Raw genomic sequence first — 17,656 nt, forward strand, 5'->3', positions numbered from 1 at the left:
TATTTGGAGACATGAACTTTGGTACGTATTGTAATGTATTGGACATTGGAATTTAACAAACCCTAGTATGCATTTTTGTAATTCAAATTTAACAACTTTTTCAAATGACACAAAAATGTAAAACTGGCATAAGTAAAATGGAAAACATCACTTTATAAATAACCTAATCTAATGTCAAAATAATATCTTGAACCAATGATTAACATTCGAAGAAAGGTTTTAAGTTTGAGTATTGTAAGCATCTAAACAACTTCACTAATATTGGACACTTCATGGATAAAGGGAAGTAACTCATTTTTATTCTTTATCTTTTAAAATATTCAAGTTAGGCAAAAACAAGATATAATACTATTTTATGCCTCTTGGTATTCTTTTACATGTATACTCTAGCTGTTTTCTGTGACTACCTACAATCATCCTTTATTCCTATTTGAAGTAATTTCCTTACATTTGTTTACAAATATTCTGACTGAAATATTAAGTTAAATTCTCAGTTTAAAATCAACCACTGGTGTAAAAAAAATCAGTTTAAGTTTATTGAAAAACATTGCATGCATGGTGGTCCAAAAGATGTGTTGAAATAATTCTCACTCTAAATTCCCCCTTTCTCCCATATTTCATCAGTTTGTGATGATGTATTTTCAGAAATTGATGTATAATGTTAAATTTTTCCCATTAATAAAACCTTACATTCATGACATTAATTTGCAGTAATATGCAAATGTTCAAAATGCATTTAGTTTAACAGTCAGTTTAACAGATTATATTACCCATATTCCATACAAAACTGATGTAATCTTTTATCTAATGCACATCTGTAAATTTTATGTAAAATATGCATTTAATATGAAAATTATCATCGATTTAATCGCATTTTGTAAATATTGCAATAATTCATTCCTAAAACATGTTTTAAATATGCAAATAAAGACTTGTTCTTTTTCTACAATAAATGAATCATTTGATACTTTATTATTTTTGTTTTGTATAAATAGACGAAAAATGCAGAAAAGCCCAATCCATGTCTACATATTATTACATGCAATATGATTTACAAAGACTTTAATGATTCTGCTGATAACCAGTTTTGATTTATTAATATTACAAAATAAAATGCTAGCTCAAAAACCTTATCTTGGCATAAACATGTAATTTAAAAGTAATAAACCTATGATTTTACTTCATTTATAGTATTTAACATTAACCAAAAACTTATGGACTAATTTACTATCATAGGCTGGCATAAATATAACTCATTTTTATAATATTGAATGATGGAAGTATTGGCATTTTTGTCAGTCATTGAACCAACAATTTTTCAAGATCTAGGACACAGCAAGTTGTTTTTAATAGTACATAAATGAATAAACTTTCCATAAAATTTGACAGAGAGGTACAGTTGCAGCATGAAATGTCTTTAGAAAATATAAATACATAATTTCAAAACTTAATATTTAAATACAATCTTGAGTTAATGGTTTAGTGCTTTGAGTAATATGTTAGAGTACAGTCAGACCTTGTATCTCCATTTAATCATATTTTCCAATGTTCACAAGGCTACTCTATAAATATTCCTATCAGAATATCCTGGAAGAAGGGCAGTAACTCATTTTTTTTTTCTGACAAATAAAATATTCATTTTCACAAAATATTCCTTAGATATCTTTTGTGGTTTTTAAGTTGTTTGGCTATCTAAATAAAATATATCTTGATATATAGCTTACCAATAAATAACTAATAAAGTTTTCTTCTAATGCAAATACCATATGTAAATTTAGCAGTTGTGAATGCATGATAGTTGAAATAATTTTTCATTTAAAATTTCATCTTCCCTAAAAACTAAAATAATATTCCCTAAACTAGAAAATAAGAAAATAAGTCTCATGTAACATTGCAATGTGTTTTTGTACAAAACAATATTTATAAGTAAGGAAGTGTGTGAATATTGTTGATTTGAATACCAATTAAAATAAATTTTATGGATAAATCTATAATTTGTTCCTGAAACAAGTTTTAAATATGCAAATTAAAACTTGTTTTTCTACAATAAATGAACCATTTGTTATTTCATTAGTTTTTGTTGACGAAATAAATCAGCACATGAGGAAGAGCAAAATTAACTTCAATCCATGTTAACATATCTTTCCATACACTTTAATTAATAAAGACTTTAATGAGGATTTTAATAAGCATTTATAATTTATTAATCTTGAACAATAATATAAATAAATTACTCATAGTATGTTCTGTTCTAATCATAAGAAGACATTAACTTTTGTACTTTTAGTAATTTATTGCACATTGAAATTGAACAAAGATTGGTATTTCACCATTTTTTATAAATCAATAGACAAAAATTAAAAAAAAACATTATACAACAAGATGTCAAAGTGGCATGAAACTTTATTTTCAAAATATTTACACAGATTGATTGGAGTTTAAATGACATTTTTTAGTGCCATGTTTGGGCTATTTCGTGGCGGTAAGTTTTTATGGGTGGAGAAAGCCAGAATGCCCAGAGAAAACCACTGACCTTTGATTGGAAGACTGACAATCCTAGTAAATTAAAATTTAAGTCAAGTGCAGGTACACATGCAGGGTTTGTTCTCAGAACCCCAGTGCTGACTGGCTAGTGATTACAATAGTAGAACTACTAAAACCACTCGGCCACCGAGGCTTTCAAAATATTGAGGATATAAACATAATTCAAATGTCATACAAACAATATCCAAGTCATTTGATAAAATTTGAGTACTGTATGCTTTTGTATGACAACAACCTCATTAAAAGGGAATTTGAAGTAATTTCCTTACATTTGTTTACAAATATTCTGACTGAAATATTAAGTTAAATTCTCAGTTTAAAATCAACCACTGGTGTAAAAAAATCAGTTTAAGTTTATTGAAAAACATTGCATGCATGGTGGTCCAAAAGATGTGTTGAAATAATTCTCACTCTAAATTCCCCCTTTCTCCCATATTTCATCAGTTTGTGATGATGTATTTTCAGAAATTGATGTATAATGTTAAATTTTTCCCATTAATAAAACCTTACATTCATGACATTAATTTGCAGTAATATGCAAATGTTCAAAATGCATTTAGTTTAACAGTCAGTTTAACAGATTATATTACCCATATTCCATACAAAACTGATGTAATCTTTTATCTAATGCACATCTGTAAATTTTATGTAAAATATGCATTTAATATGAAAATTATCATCGATTTAATCGCATTTTGTAAATATTGCAATAATTCATTCCTAAAACATGTTTTAAATATGCAAATAAAGACTTGTTCTTTTTCTACAATAAATGAATCATTTGATACTTTATTATTTTTGTTTTGTATAAATAGACGAAAAATGCAGAAAAGCCCAATCCATGTCTACATATTATTACATGCAATATGATTTACAAAGACTTTAATGATTCTGCTGATAACCAGTTTTGATTTATTAATATTACAAAATAAAATGCTAGCTCAAAAACCTTATCTTGGCATAAACATGTAATTTAAAAGTAATAAACCTATGATTTTACTTCATTTATAGTATTTAACATTAACCAAAAACTTATGGACTAATTTACTATCATAGGCTGGCATAAATATAACTCATTTTTATAATATTGAATGATGGAAGTATTGGCATTTTTGTCAGTCATTGAACCAACAATTTTTCAAGATCTAGGACACAGCAAGTTGTTTTTAATAGTACATAAATGAATAAACTTTCCATAAAATTTGACAGAGAGGTACAGTTGCAGCATGAAATGTCTTTAGAAAATATAAATACATAATTTCAAAACTTAATATTTAAATACAATCTTGAGTTAATGGTTTAGTGCTTTGAGTAATATGTTAGAGTACAGTCAGACCTTGTATCTCCATTTAATCATATTTTCCAATGTTCACAAGGCTACTCTATAAATATTCCTATCAGAATATCCTGGAAGAAGGGCAGTAACTCATTTTTTTTTTCTGACAAATAAAATATTCATTTTCACAAAATATTCCTTAGATATCTTTTGTGGTTTTTAAGTTGTTTGGCTATCTAAATAAAATATATCTTGATATATAGCTTACCAATAAATAACTAATAAAGTTTTCTTCTAATGCAAATACCATATGTAAATTTAGCAGTTGTGAATGCATGATAGTTGAAATAATTTTTCATTTAAAATTTCATCTTCCCTAAAAACTAAAATAATATTCCCTAAACTAGAAAATAAGAAAATAAGTCTCATGTAACATTGCAATGTGTTTTTGTACAAAACAATATTTATAAGTAAGGAAGTGTGTGAATATTGTTGATTTGAATACCAATTAAAATAAATTTTATGGATAAATCTATAATTTGTTCCTGAAACAAGTTTTAAATATGCAAATTAAAACTTGTTTTTCTACAATAAATGAACCATTTGTTATTTCATTAGTTTTTGTTGACGAAATAAATCAGCACATGAGGAAGAGCAAAATTAACTTCAATCCATGTTAACATATCTTTCCATACACTTTAATTAATAAAGACTTTAATGAGGATTTTAATAAGCATTTATAATTTATTAATCTTGAACAATAATATAAATAAATTACTCATAGTATGTTCTGTTCTAATCATAAGAAGACATTAACTTTTGTACTTTTAGTAATTTATTGCACATTGAAATTGAACAAAGATTGGTATTTCACCATTTTTTATAAATCAATAGACAAAAATTAAAAAAAAACATTATACAACAAGATGTCAAAGTGGCATGAAACTTTATTTTCAAAATATTTACACAGATTGATTGGAGTTTAAATGACATTTTTTAGTGCCATGTTTGGGCTATTTCGTGGCGGTAAGTTTTTATGGGTGGAGAAAGCCAGAATGCCCAGAGAAAACCACTGACCTTTGATTGGAAGACTGACAATCCTAGTAAATTAAAATTTAAGTCAAGTGCAGGTACACATGCAGGGTTTGTTCTCAGAACCCCAGTGCTGACTGGCTAGTGATTACAATAGTAGAACTACTAAAACCACTCGGCCACCGAGGCTTTCAAAATATTGAGGATATAAACATAATTCAAATGTCATACAAACAATATCCAAGTCATTTGATAAAATTTGAGTACTGTATGCTTTTGTATGACAACAACCTCATTAAAAGGGAATTTTATAAGGGATTTTAGTATTTTCTTAAAAACATAAGCATGTTAATGAATAAAGGGGAAGTAACTCATTTTGATTCTATTTATTGCCTTTTCAGATAAGTTGGGCCACACAACATTTTGTTTAGAAAAAAATTTGTAAGGGTTCCACGGAACCCAGTGTCTCGCCTACTTTTGCTGTTAATCGCAGACTCAACAAAAACGAGGAAAAACATCAATAAAAATTTCCCTCTTGATACTGTCTTTTGATTGAAAGAAGCTTCCAAGTTTGGTAAAAAAATCCAGGATAGTTATGAATCTAATAAATGTTTTATAAACTTATACTGCAGACTGTATGTAATGTTAACTGAAAGAAAAACTAAGTCCATTTACAAGTAACATACGGAAAAAGTGATTTTTTTTTATCACAAAATTTAATTTGAATATTCTTATGATCAGAAACAAGCTTTTGTCTAAGTTTGGTAGAAATCCAGGATAGTTTAAGAACATTATAAAAAGTCCATTTATAACTTCAATATAAGTAAAATACGGAAAAGTGGAAATTTATTTTTACAAAATTTTCTTCTTGATACTATCTTATGATCATAAACAAGCTTCTGTCCAAGTTTGGTACAAATCAAGGATAGTTTATGAAAGTTATTAAAATTTTAAAAACTTTAACCACAGAGTGAATGTAATGTTTCCTCGAAGAAAAACTAAGTCCATTTATAAGTAAAATACGAAAAAAATGGAATTTTATTTTTACAAAATTTACTTCTGGATAATTTCTTATGATCATAAACAAGCTTCTGTCCAAGTTTGGTAGAAATTCAGTATAGTTTAAGAAAGTTATTAAAATTTCAAAAACTTTAACCACAGAGTGAATATTTGTGGCCGCCGCTGCCGCCACCGTCGCCGACGGAATGTAGGATCGCTTAGTCTCGCTTTTTTGACTAAAGTCGAAGGCTCGACAAAAATCAAAGACATTAACATAACTAACAACTGATTTAGTATAAAAGACTAATTAACCCAAATACACTTTGGTCCTAGTTTTTGTGCCATTAGTTTTGTTGAAATTGTCTCCCACAAACTATAATCTATAGACTACCCATTTAATTCATATACCTTATTCCTGTAATCATCTTCTCGGTCATGTGACTTGTCCTTATGTTTCTTCTTAGAACTCTTGTTATCACCATTTTCTTCAAATACCAGTTCATAGTTACTGTGGATTGTTAAAGATAAATATGTACAATATGTTCCTTTGTATCTTGTTAATTCTACTAAATAGTTTTCATCCTAAGGATTGACACATTATTAAAGTATTTTCCCAAAATTGGAATAATAATGCATGTTTGCATACTTTTAGCTTACACAAGGAGGTTACTAGAAAATAATCTAATACAACCTCCTTTGTTACATCTTCATCAATGATCATTTGAAATCTAGGATTTGACTTTTGTATCTCGATTTTCTTTCTTCTAGTTGCTGTTCCATCATTTAGAAGAAAAAAAAACATTCAATAGTGATGCTTATAAAAATGTTTCTTGGCATAATACAAAATCTGAAAATAAGCTGATAAAGTGGAGAAATCGGCCTTATAAAATTTACATGAATTTGAGTCTGTCATATTGGGATGTTTGTAATTGCATAATTTCTTCGGGTGAAGGTATACAAAAAAATCCATTTTTGTTGAAATTGACCTTCTAACTTTATGATAGGATTTGTGGTATTCATCCATGATACAAAATCACTACATGTACAGAAAAAAAACACCACAAAAACCCAAGGAACATGAAACAGAAAAAAGTAATATCACAAAAATACTGAACTCAGAGGAAAATCAAATCGAAAAGTCCCTAATCACATGGCAAAATCAAATGACAAAACACATAAAAAAAACGAATGAACAACAACTGCCATATTCTTGACTTGAAAGGATACTTGTCTTGTCTCTGTGATTTATCTTTAATTGTATATTTTGGTTTCTTTGGATCTTCTTTTATTGTTTCCACACCTTTACCTGAAAGAGAGAATGAACAAACTGTTATAGCAATTACTCTTTGGATGTTTTTTAAAAATGTTACAAATTCTTTAACTACGAAGACAATTTATTAGCATAGCAGTGTTCCAGCTAGGATTTGAAAATAGAGGGGCGCGTTTTTAAAAAGGGCACTTTAGCGCGTTCTCACTGAAAAAAATCAAATACTTAATATTACCACATAAAGACATATTTCTTGATGCATGGTGGGTCTAAGATGAATTTGCAACGCAATGCGCTGCGTTGTTTTGTAGAATTATTTTTAAAGTTTTTTTAAGGGCCCTGTAGAATTTTTTTAGGCCTTACCAGGTTTGTTTTTACTGCAGGCACATACATATTAATAGTCTTGAATGTTCTTATATAAAAGCCAAACATATATGTTTGAAATACCTTATACATGTAGCTTGTTTCTTATTATGATGGAAATAATAAAGGAATTAAATAAACATGAGTTTTTCAGAATTAAAATCCATTTAACCATGTATTTTCAGACTGGTGAACTTTATATATATTTGTAATATTATTGAAAAAAAAACAATACCCCTAGATGTAAATTTATTTTAATAAAAAAAGTATTATCAGTTTCACCCCAAGAAATTATTATAATTTTTCATGAATAAATCTTAGCAGTTGTAATCAAAATGATTTCCAAAATGAAATTCCTACTGTCTATAATAATAATAATAATAATAATCTATTTTATTATTGTGTCACATATTGATTGACATACATATCATACAACAATATTAAAACATACATAGAACAATCAATACCCAGCCATATCATTTGGCTTATGAGACACATTAAATGTAAATGTTTCCTGTTAATAAGGGGTTTCCCGAATTTTCCCGCCAAAAAGCACATGGCTTTCAACAATTGTAAACAAAGCATTCAATTTGTGATCATGGATTAGTTTTAATTAATTTAATTTGGATATAGATATTCAACTTAAGGTACAGTCAAGCAATGTTTTTACTTTCTTCTGGATTAAAACTAGTTTGAAAGATCAGTTTCAAAAATAAAAACATCAGAACAAAAACGATCTGAATTGTGAATATTCAGTGACCCTTAAATTTTTTGAACTCTGCTACGGAGGTCAAAGTTACATCATGTTTCATGCATTTTGCGTTTTGACCTATTGGAATGATTCTTTTTAAATGACATAATAAATAATAAATACAATAGAAATGAACACCGTTCACATTTATTTTATAAATTATATTTTGCATCGTCAGGTGTTAAAATAATCAATTCATTTACCTTCGATGTTTGGTGCTTCAGGGTAACCGGATTAGACAGGGTCGTAAATTTCACCTGATTAAGTAATTGACTCTAATCAAATAGGTGATTATAATCAGGTAAAAAGTGTCAACAATTTTAATCTGTTGTCTTAATGAAGTGTGTGTATAAAGAACTCAACAAAATGGCGACGATATGAGGAAAAAAGATCGTTTTTTAAACTTTTTTTCAAAAGGGCACAGAGGGGCGCAGGGGCGCTTAAAAAAGGCAGAGGGGCGCAAAATTTCGGGGGCGGGGCGCGGCGCCCCTCCATTTCATGCTAGCTGGAACACTGCATAGTCTTATATGCATTCATTGCCACTTCCATTGTAAATATCATATATATATATATATATATATCTGTTAACTCAGAAATGTCACCAATTTAAATTATTGCAAAAATAAATGAAGACTGTTCATAGGATTTGAATTCTACCATTCACAATGTAAGACATGTCACCCCAAAAAAATATATTTGTTTGGCTAATTACTACAATATACCTAAATATAACAGAAGAATCTCTATTTATTTTGTGCCATTTAAATTTATTAGGGCTATCCCAGAAAAAAATGTATGGGGGGTTGGAAGGCAGTTTTTGTCAGCACCTGCCACCCAGACAATTGTCATTGAGAAATATAGTGCATTATAGTGTGAAAAGTTGCTCTGATACCCATCACCCATGTATTATTAATCCAATGTGCCTTCCAACCCCCCCCCTCCTACATTTATTTATGGAATAGCCCTTACCTTTTCCTTTCCATTTGACCTTGGAGACAGACTGACTGAAGTCTACATGAATTCTCCTATCATCAATCAGTACATTATCCATCTTAAAGTACGCACTCTCACAATCTTTTTTCTAAAAAAATGTTTTATTTCTCTTTATATCAATAATAATAAATTCTTTATACAAAGTGGGTAATAACTTAGTTACAAAGTTACAATAACTTATCTTCCTTGACGGTTCATATGCAATACAAAAAAAACATACCTTTACACAGGGTCACAATTGAATAAAAAAACAGCTTAAGCAAGGAACCTTATCAACGAGTTTCTTAAATGGTAACTTCAAATATTTTACTCTCTTGAGTACTAGGATTTGATAGTTTCTGGTTGCTTTATATTTAACTACTAAAGACTGAACTATAAAGGACATATTGTTCAAGTTGTTATAGACTGTATGTTGAGCTTGACCTTGATGTCTTTTGGTTGTTCCTGTTATTGAGTTCCTGTCTTCAAATCAAGTTCATATTGTACATGACATGAAAACACAGAAGACAAAAAACGCTCATTGGGACTTAGCTCTATGCTCTTTTTTTCAAGTCTTATCCGTGTCCACTACCATTTATATCATTTTTTGGTAAAAATAATAAATGCAAATGCTTATAATGACTATAATCTTATCAAATGCAAGGAACAATATAAACCATTCAGACTACAAGCTGATCATTTTGCCCTCCCCCCTAACGCCAACTCCAACTTTAATACATGTATAGAGAATCTCTAGTTTTATGTTAGAATTAATACCTTTTCAAATTCAATAAAGGCATACTGTAGGGACTCTCCTGTTTTCTGATCTCTGATCACTTCACAGCTGAAAAACATAAATATCAAATATTACAGCCTGAATTTAACTAGAATTCTTGAAAACTTATTGCCATCGCTTTACTCATGTGTTTATTAGGTAAGATCCACTCCTCATTTGAAAAGTTAAAGGATTAATTTCATAATTGAACAAATTTGTGTCAAGACAATTACGACTTGTTAGGGTAAATAGTTCAAGTCATTGGCAATGTTATATTTCTATTATCATATAAACCTACAGGTAAACAAGAATGTGTCCCAAGTACAAGGATGCCCCATCCGCATTATCATTTTCTATGTTTAGTGGACAGTGAAAATAAGGTAAAAAGTCTAATTTGGCATTAAAATTAGAAAGACCATATCATAAGGAACACAATACTAAGTTTCAAGTTGATTGGACTTCAAGTTCTTCAAAAACTACCTCAACCAAAAACTTTAACCTGAAGCAGGACGGACGAATGGACAGAAGAAAGAAGGGATGGACCAAGGAACAGACGAACAGACACACAGACCAGAAAACATAATGCCCATAAATGGAGCATAAAAAGAGATATTGCTAGTATTATTGAATGTTTCTACCAAACAACGTTTTTCTAAGCAAAAACATTTTAGTTAATAAATATATTGTGTTTTATATGTCTTATGCATATATATAGGATTATGCAATAATACTTTATGAATTTACAGGACTTATAGTGACCATATTGTCATTTTGAGTTTATTAATTGCATCATAGTGGATTCTATAATGTCTCTGAACTACATAAGTCTAAAAATGACAGCGAAACTTGATTTTTTTTAAGTGCACATATTAAGTTATACATTTTAATAAATTTCTTTGCTATCACTTTATACATTGCAGCAGGATCAGCACATGCTTTTTAACAATTTCAAAATCAACATTAACAAGAGGCTGTCACAACGACAGCAAACCGGATTTATTAACATTTATTTGTGTCCTGGCAATATCACAAGAACCATTACTGATGAATGGTGAAAGTGAAAATCGTCAATATCAAATTTGACCTCCATTTTGTCATCAGTATCAGCATATTAAAATTTGAAAAGCTTAGATTGAATGGTTCATGAGTAAATGCAACAACCTGAATGGAAACGCCATTTTACGATCTTTCAAGAACCATAACTCCTGAACGGTAAAAGTCAAAATCGTCATTATTGAACTTGACCTCTATTTTGTCATCAGTAACAACATATTAAAATTTCAAAAGCTTTGGTTGAATGGTTCATGAGAAAATGCACGGACACGACGGGAAAAACCATTTTTCAATCTTTCAAGAACCATAACTCCTGAACGGTAAAAGTCAAAATCGTCATTATTGAACTTGACCTCCATTTTGTTATCAGTAACAGCATATTAAAATTTCGGAAGCTTTGGTAGAACAGTTCATGCATAAATGCACGGACACGACTGGAAACTCCATTTTTCAATCTTTCAAGAACCATAACTCCTGAACGGTAAAAGTCAAATTCGTCATTATTGAACTTGACCTCCATTCTTTCATTAGTAACAACATATTAAAATTTGGGAAGCTTTGGTAGAACAGTTCATGCGTAAATGCACGGACAACTCCATTTTTCAATCTTTCAAGAACCATAACTCCTGAACGGTAAAAGTCAAAATCGCCATTATTGAACTTGACCTTCGTATAGTTGTCAGTAATAACATATTAAAATTTTAAAAGCTTTGGTTGAACGGTTCATGAGTTAATGCACGGACAACATTTGATTGCCGCCCGCCCGCCCGGCCGCCCGCCGTACATCCCCAAATCAATAACCGACATTTTTGTCACAAAAATCTGGTTAAAAAGCATAAATTGTGCTGTTATTATCTGATTATAGATATAAATTACCTTTTTATTGTACCAAATCTTGAAAATATGATTTCCAGATCTTCATCTGTAGTGACAGAGTTTAGTTTACAAACAAACAGAATGTTTTCAGGTGCTGTGATATCTGTAGAAGGTAAATCTCCTATCTATTAAAATAAAATGTGTATTGGTGTAAAGAACAAGTAAAATATCTGTAGAAAAAAAAAATTTATACAGCTCATTCTATTAATTTTTTAAAGTTACACAAGTAGAAAAATACTGCGAAAAATAAATTAACCTGACATTCACAACTTTTTTGTTCTCTAATATGAGCACATTCTTAAATTCCTAAAATAAAATGCCCTGCTTACAGCATTAAAAAAAAAATTTAGAAGAAAAGTATCTGGTTTAGTCCTCAATCCTCTCCAAATTTTGTCTTTATTTTGCCTTTTTACTTTTTTTAATTTGAGTATCACTATTGAGTCTAGTAGGTTAAATGCATGTCTAATGTTGTAAGCATTGTATCTATGATAAGCTTATTTACCTATGTTGCCAAAATATATTCTGACACACTATATACTATGTATTTATTAACTATCAATAGCACATGGGTTTGTTGTTATATTGGGAACATGTGTTCATGTTTACAATAATATTAAAATCATTTTAGCATAACAATAAGTCACCTTAACAAAGTTAACAGTTTAAAGTTCTTTGTATATATAGCATGGACTGGTCATTCACGGTAAAAGTTTACATTTAAAATAAGATTTCATAGCTTGACCATTTGAAGCTCAGTCTTAGTGCAGTAAAGTTTCCCCTTCCTTCCCCCTTGTGAACATGTTTTGTATTAATTTATAATCATTATAAACACATTACGTTTTTTATGCAGATCTTAAAAAGAACATTATGTAAATATTGTTTTGTGATATGAAAGATTCTATTTCATTATTTTTCATTGTAGATACATGTATGTTTGTAAGACATGTATGCTGTAGCAGTCTTAGTGTGCTGACAAAGTGATTGAGGACAGTTGTGTTATAAGAAAAATAAAACTTTGCTGCACTTGTCTAGGCGAGCTGTTTCCGATAGATATGTGTTCGTTCATAAATACTTCATTTCCGTTTGAGGCCACGAATAAGGAAATAATGTCTTACCATTTCTAATAACTGGGCATTAGCTTTTTCTTCTCTCTCTTCCATAATTTCTCTTATTTCTTCTTCTGTCATTCCTTCCAAGTCATCAATTTCAGCATCAGCAGCTAAACGTGCACGCTGTAAAACATAAAAATTTTAATTAGTACTATTTTATTATTGTTTTTGTCAAACAAATTGTAAAAACGATCCTTCACTAAAATTATGTCGTGATAAAGTTAAGCTTGCTTTGTTTCATCTGTTGCATCTGTTTTTGATTTATATAATTTTTAATTAAAAGACTTCTTTGTGTTTTATGGAAAACAGTATACTAGATCTTTAAAACAAAAGACCAGACGATGTAAAAATGTAAACAAAAAAGTTTGCAATGTTTAAAACCTTTTATTTTATTTACAAATTGCAGAATTCTTAAATTGAGGAATTTTCCACTAACAACTATCAACATTAAAAGCTATAATAATTGATCAAAATGTGTTTTTTAATCTATATTTTCAATAAATGTTATCTGTCTTTCCAGGAAAACATGTGTCAGATACATGTACATGTACCAACTCCAAATAATATATAAGCAAAATCCTTTAGTATAGGAAATCATATTCCAACTTTTTTTGTTTATAGAGAAGGATCAGTTTATGAATTTTTCAAATAAAACTGCTGGGACAGATGTATAACCTTAATATCAGTTGAAGTGGAGGAAGCAGATGTCTTTCATATATCTCAGAGAAACAATGTTTGGGGGAGAAGTCTTACCTCAATAACTGCTGGAGGGGGAGAAGGAGATCTGTCTGGCATATCTAAGCCTGGTGGATCTTCAAAAGGATCTTCTAATATGATAGTGTGGTGTATTCTGGAATAATCATAATTCAAACTTATAGATCATTACTTATATTAATGGTGTGTTATGATTGTGATGTTTACATTATTGTAAAAACTGTAGAATTGAGGCATATTATCATGAACTAGAAGTTTCTAGTGGAATAAATATTCTGTAATATTATTTCCAACAAATTTCATATTTTTTATAAGAACATGTTTTTTAACATGTAAAGGGCTTTGAGTAACTGTAGTGTTATATAATGTGCTATTAAAAACTGCCTTGTAATAATAATAATAATAATAGTTGTTCCTTAAGCCTCGGTCACACCTTAATGGATAGCTCGAAGAGATGCCTCAGTGAATATAAGTTTATCAAAAGTCAATGAAACCACTTTGGCCGAAAGTGAATGTCAGATTTCAAAAGTCAATTAAACCACACATTTACCTCACCAAAAGACAGTAATTGTATATTATTGTGTGACCTAAGGGAAATAATTCAAAATTTTCAAATGGCATTATGGGGATATAATCTGCAAAAAGAAGAGGTTAGAAAGTAGGATTTCCTGGCCTGTATTAGGATAATGATACTCGCCAAAGTTGCAAAAACAAATTGTTGGTGCTCAGTTTTTGTGATACTTTTATAAATGAACTGTATAAAAAATCTTTTATTTGTTCATTAAAATATATTCTACCTGATATCCCTAAATGGTTTGAACTTTTCATCACAATATGCTTCATTTAACTTTTGGATGACCTCTAACCCTTCGGTGATCTCACCAATAACTGTATGTACACCATCTAAGTAGTCCAACGAATCACCAAGAGTCAGGAAAAACTGTAAAAAACATAAAATGGACATGATATACAAATAACTTGTAAACAGCTCTAACAAAACCTTGTATGAATTCATTGTTTACAAAAAACTTGAAATGTATTAAAAAGTAAACTGAAAAACACCCCTTCATTTGATTTTTTTCCTTCAGTTTTTTTTAATGTTTTCAAATCTGTTTAATTTTTTGTATATTTGGTTTATAAAGTTATGATTGTTATACATGTTATATGTTTGAATTTAAAATTCTCTTCAAATTCTGTCTCTTTATGTCGCAGGAACTTTCACACTGAATGAAAGTGACTGTTCCTTTTATATAATGGTTATTTCAGAGCTTTTGTATTCCGTTACTTAATAATGTGTACCAGTACTGTCTGTAAAGCTAAAAAAATGATTACCTGTGATCCATGCATATTGTTGCCATTGTTTACCATAGAAACAAGACCTCGTTTTACATGTTTTATTTTAGGCACAAACTCCCAATCAAAGTATCTTGCTTGCTCTCCATATAAAGTTCTACAAAGATATAGGAAATAAATAACTACTGAAATAATTGATGATTTTCAAAATACATTTTTCAACATTGTTTTGAATTTGAAAAAAAAAATCTTAAAAATTCAGATATTAATCATGTAATTTCTTTTACCAGTTTTTTCAAATAAATTGATTTGACTTGATTTGTTGGTTTTTAGTAAAAAGATACTATGTTTTGAGAACCTCTAAAACACACATATTTATATGTACTTTTAATATAATTTGAATATTTAGAACTTCACAAGAAACTGTTCAGCAGAATCTAATTGATAACCTCTGTTTAAAAATGTTTAACAATGTTTCTACTGTAAATCCAATGAACAAAGACAGGGTATTCTTCTCCTTTACTCATACATTTGATTGGAAGGATATAAATGCAATTAAAGAAAACGAAAACCTACCCATAAATAGATTCTCCCCCTCTACCATTTCCATCGGGATCACCAGTCTGAGCTATGAAATTTCTCTGAAATAAGCATAACTTGCATTTATTTTTTTGTTTTCATGTAAAATAAACTTTTCTCTTAAAATTTGTCTCTCAGTACATGTATGTATACAATCTTAACATTGCAGTTGATATAAGGAATAAACGAACATGATGAATCATTATATTTCACAGTTTGTTTATTTTATAAGCAAGTAAGTTTCTTTTTACCACATTCCTTTTTTAGATAAGCAATGTATTGACCAATATCAAGTATATCTTAAGCAACATACGTTGTCCATCTGACTGTTATTTTCTATTCAAATGCTGTAGAAAACATTTTCCTATTTTCTGTCTCATAATAATATGACATCAAATTCACACATTAAGATAAAAATGCTATAAAAAATTAAATAGGCATAAATTTACAATTTTTAATATATTAATTGCTTTTTGAGACATTTCTGGCTCCAGGCCTAAGAGAGAAGTTACTTTTCACTGTCACATCAGAATAGGAGAAGTGACTTTTCCCTGTCACATCAGAATAGGAGAAGTTACTTTTCCCTGTCACATAAGAATAGGAGAAGTAACTTTTCCCTGTCACATCAGAATAGGAGAAGTTACTTTTCCCTGTCACATCAGAATAGGAGAAGTTACTTTTCCCTGTCATATCAGAATAGAAGTTTAATATTTTTAAGCCAAGAGTACTAACAGAACACATTTATGTTACTATAGCATACATTTGTACATACCTGAACAGAATGGAATAGGCAAAAGTTATAATACTTGACCTTGCATAACTTCAGGAAATTTTTACAACCTGCAACGAAAAATTAAAATTATTTTCTTTTTAGACATAAATTCAACATGTTTAAATTAAAAGATTGCAATATACAAAGAATGACTTCTAATTAGGGTTTAATAAACATGATAATGTGCTCATAATCTATTAACTTTGGAATTTTTATTTATCAATTTTGTTTAAGCTTTTGAAAGTTAAAATAACATATGAGCCGCGTCGGATAGAAATCGACCGTATGCAAATCTACACAATACATGGTTAACCTATTTGGTTTTGAAAAGAAGTTCAACAGAAAGTCTAGGGCTTTGTGCTATAGTTGAGTTATTTATCGAATGCCTAAAAACAGACAAAACTTTATCATTTATTTTATTATATTTCGTATATGAATGTTCCAAAATCAACCGGTCTTATGCATTTACATATCTACGTACACTTGCATAAGGTCGATTTCTATCCGACGCAGCTCATATATATATAGTTTGCTGAAAAACAGAAGTGTCTAAAAAAATTGTAAGATTTCCAGTGGCAGTGGTAGTATTTATAAATAGCTTGGCACCTTGACATTCAATTTCACATTCTGAACTGAAATGAGGAAATGAAACTGTTTATTTGTTTAATTCAAAAATTTAATTATTTTCTTGTGAAAAGCTGAGATCTCTATTTCAGTGACGAGTCAAACTTGTGTAAAGGTTGTGTTTACAGTATTAAATCTGATGTTTAAATAACTAATTACATTTTGGCCTTTCGTCAGTGAACAGGTCGATCGTAAAATCTCCAAGAGATGTCTCTATTATCACAGACATGGTGAGACTTTAGTTCTGTTATCTTGTTACTTTATTCTCTTTATCATTTTTAACATTTTTAGTGAAAAACGTTGTTGAAAGTTTTTACCGGAAATACACTTATGTATGTAATATCGGACCGTATTCCGGAAAAGCAATTTCCGTATTTAGTTTTTTTTTTGTGTAAATAAAACTGAGACCCGCCCAACAGACGAAAAAGCTGTAATTTGCTTAGTTTCAATTTACATTATTATTGATAAGATTGAAAACATTTTACAAAGATGTAGTTTGGTACTAACTTATTTCCATTTATTTCAAACTTTAATAGATCAGTACCTACATAAAAAATAAGAAAAAAATTATAACTTTTAATTTATCTCCATCATATTTTTCTCTAACTCAAATTCTAGCGTCTGTTCTTCAAATTCGGGGAATCAGATTTAATAGGT

At 29.4% G+C, this 17,656-nt stretch overlaps 1 protein-coding gene across 1 annotated transcript in view; it reads right to left on the bottom strand.

Annotated features, from left to right (window-relative positions):
- The window catches only part of LOC139491451 (peptidyl-prolyl cis-trans isomerase-like 4), a 29,084-nt gene extending 11,741 nt beyond the window's left edge, over positions 1-17,343 (bottom strand). Inside the window, exons 1-12 of the mRNA XM_071279152.1 lie at positions 17,159-17,343; positions 16,376-16,443; positions 15,601-15,665; positions 15,064-15,181; positions 14,529-14,671; positions 13,771-13,867; positions 13,024-13,140; positions 11,909-12,033; positions 9,982-10,048; positions 9,202-9,313; positions 7,079-7,157; positions 6,260-6,359 (exon numbers count right to left, since the gene is read on the bottom strand). Of these exons, the coding sequence (XP_071135253.1) occupies positions 6,260-6,359; positions 7,079-7,157; positions 9,202-9,313; positions 9,982-10,048; positions 11,909-12,033; positions 13,024-13,140; positions 13,771-13,867; positions 14,529-14,671; positions 15,064-15,181; positions 15,601-15,665; positions 16,376-16,443; positions 17,159-17,228 (1,161 nt within the window). The 5' untranslated portion in view covers positions 17,229-17,343. The remainder of the gene's footprint in view (positions 1-6,259; positions 6,360-7,078; positions 7,158-9,201; positions 9,314-9,981; positions 10,049-11,908; positions 12,034-13,023; positions 13,141-13,770; positions 13,868-14,528; positions 14,672-15,063; positions 15,182-15,600; positions 15,666-16,375; positions 16,444-17,158) is intronic.
- Positions 17,344-17,656: the final 313 nt, after the last annotated feature.

Source organism: Mytilus edulis, chromosome 10 (genome assembly GCF_963676685.1).
Source record: "Mytilus edulis chromosome 10, xbMytEdul2.2, whole genome shotgun sequence".
NCBI lineage: Eukaryota > Metazoa > Mollusca > Bivalvia > Mytilida > Mytilidae > Mytilus > Mytilus edulis.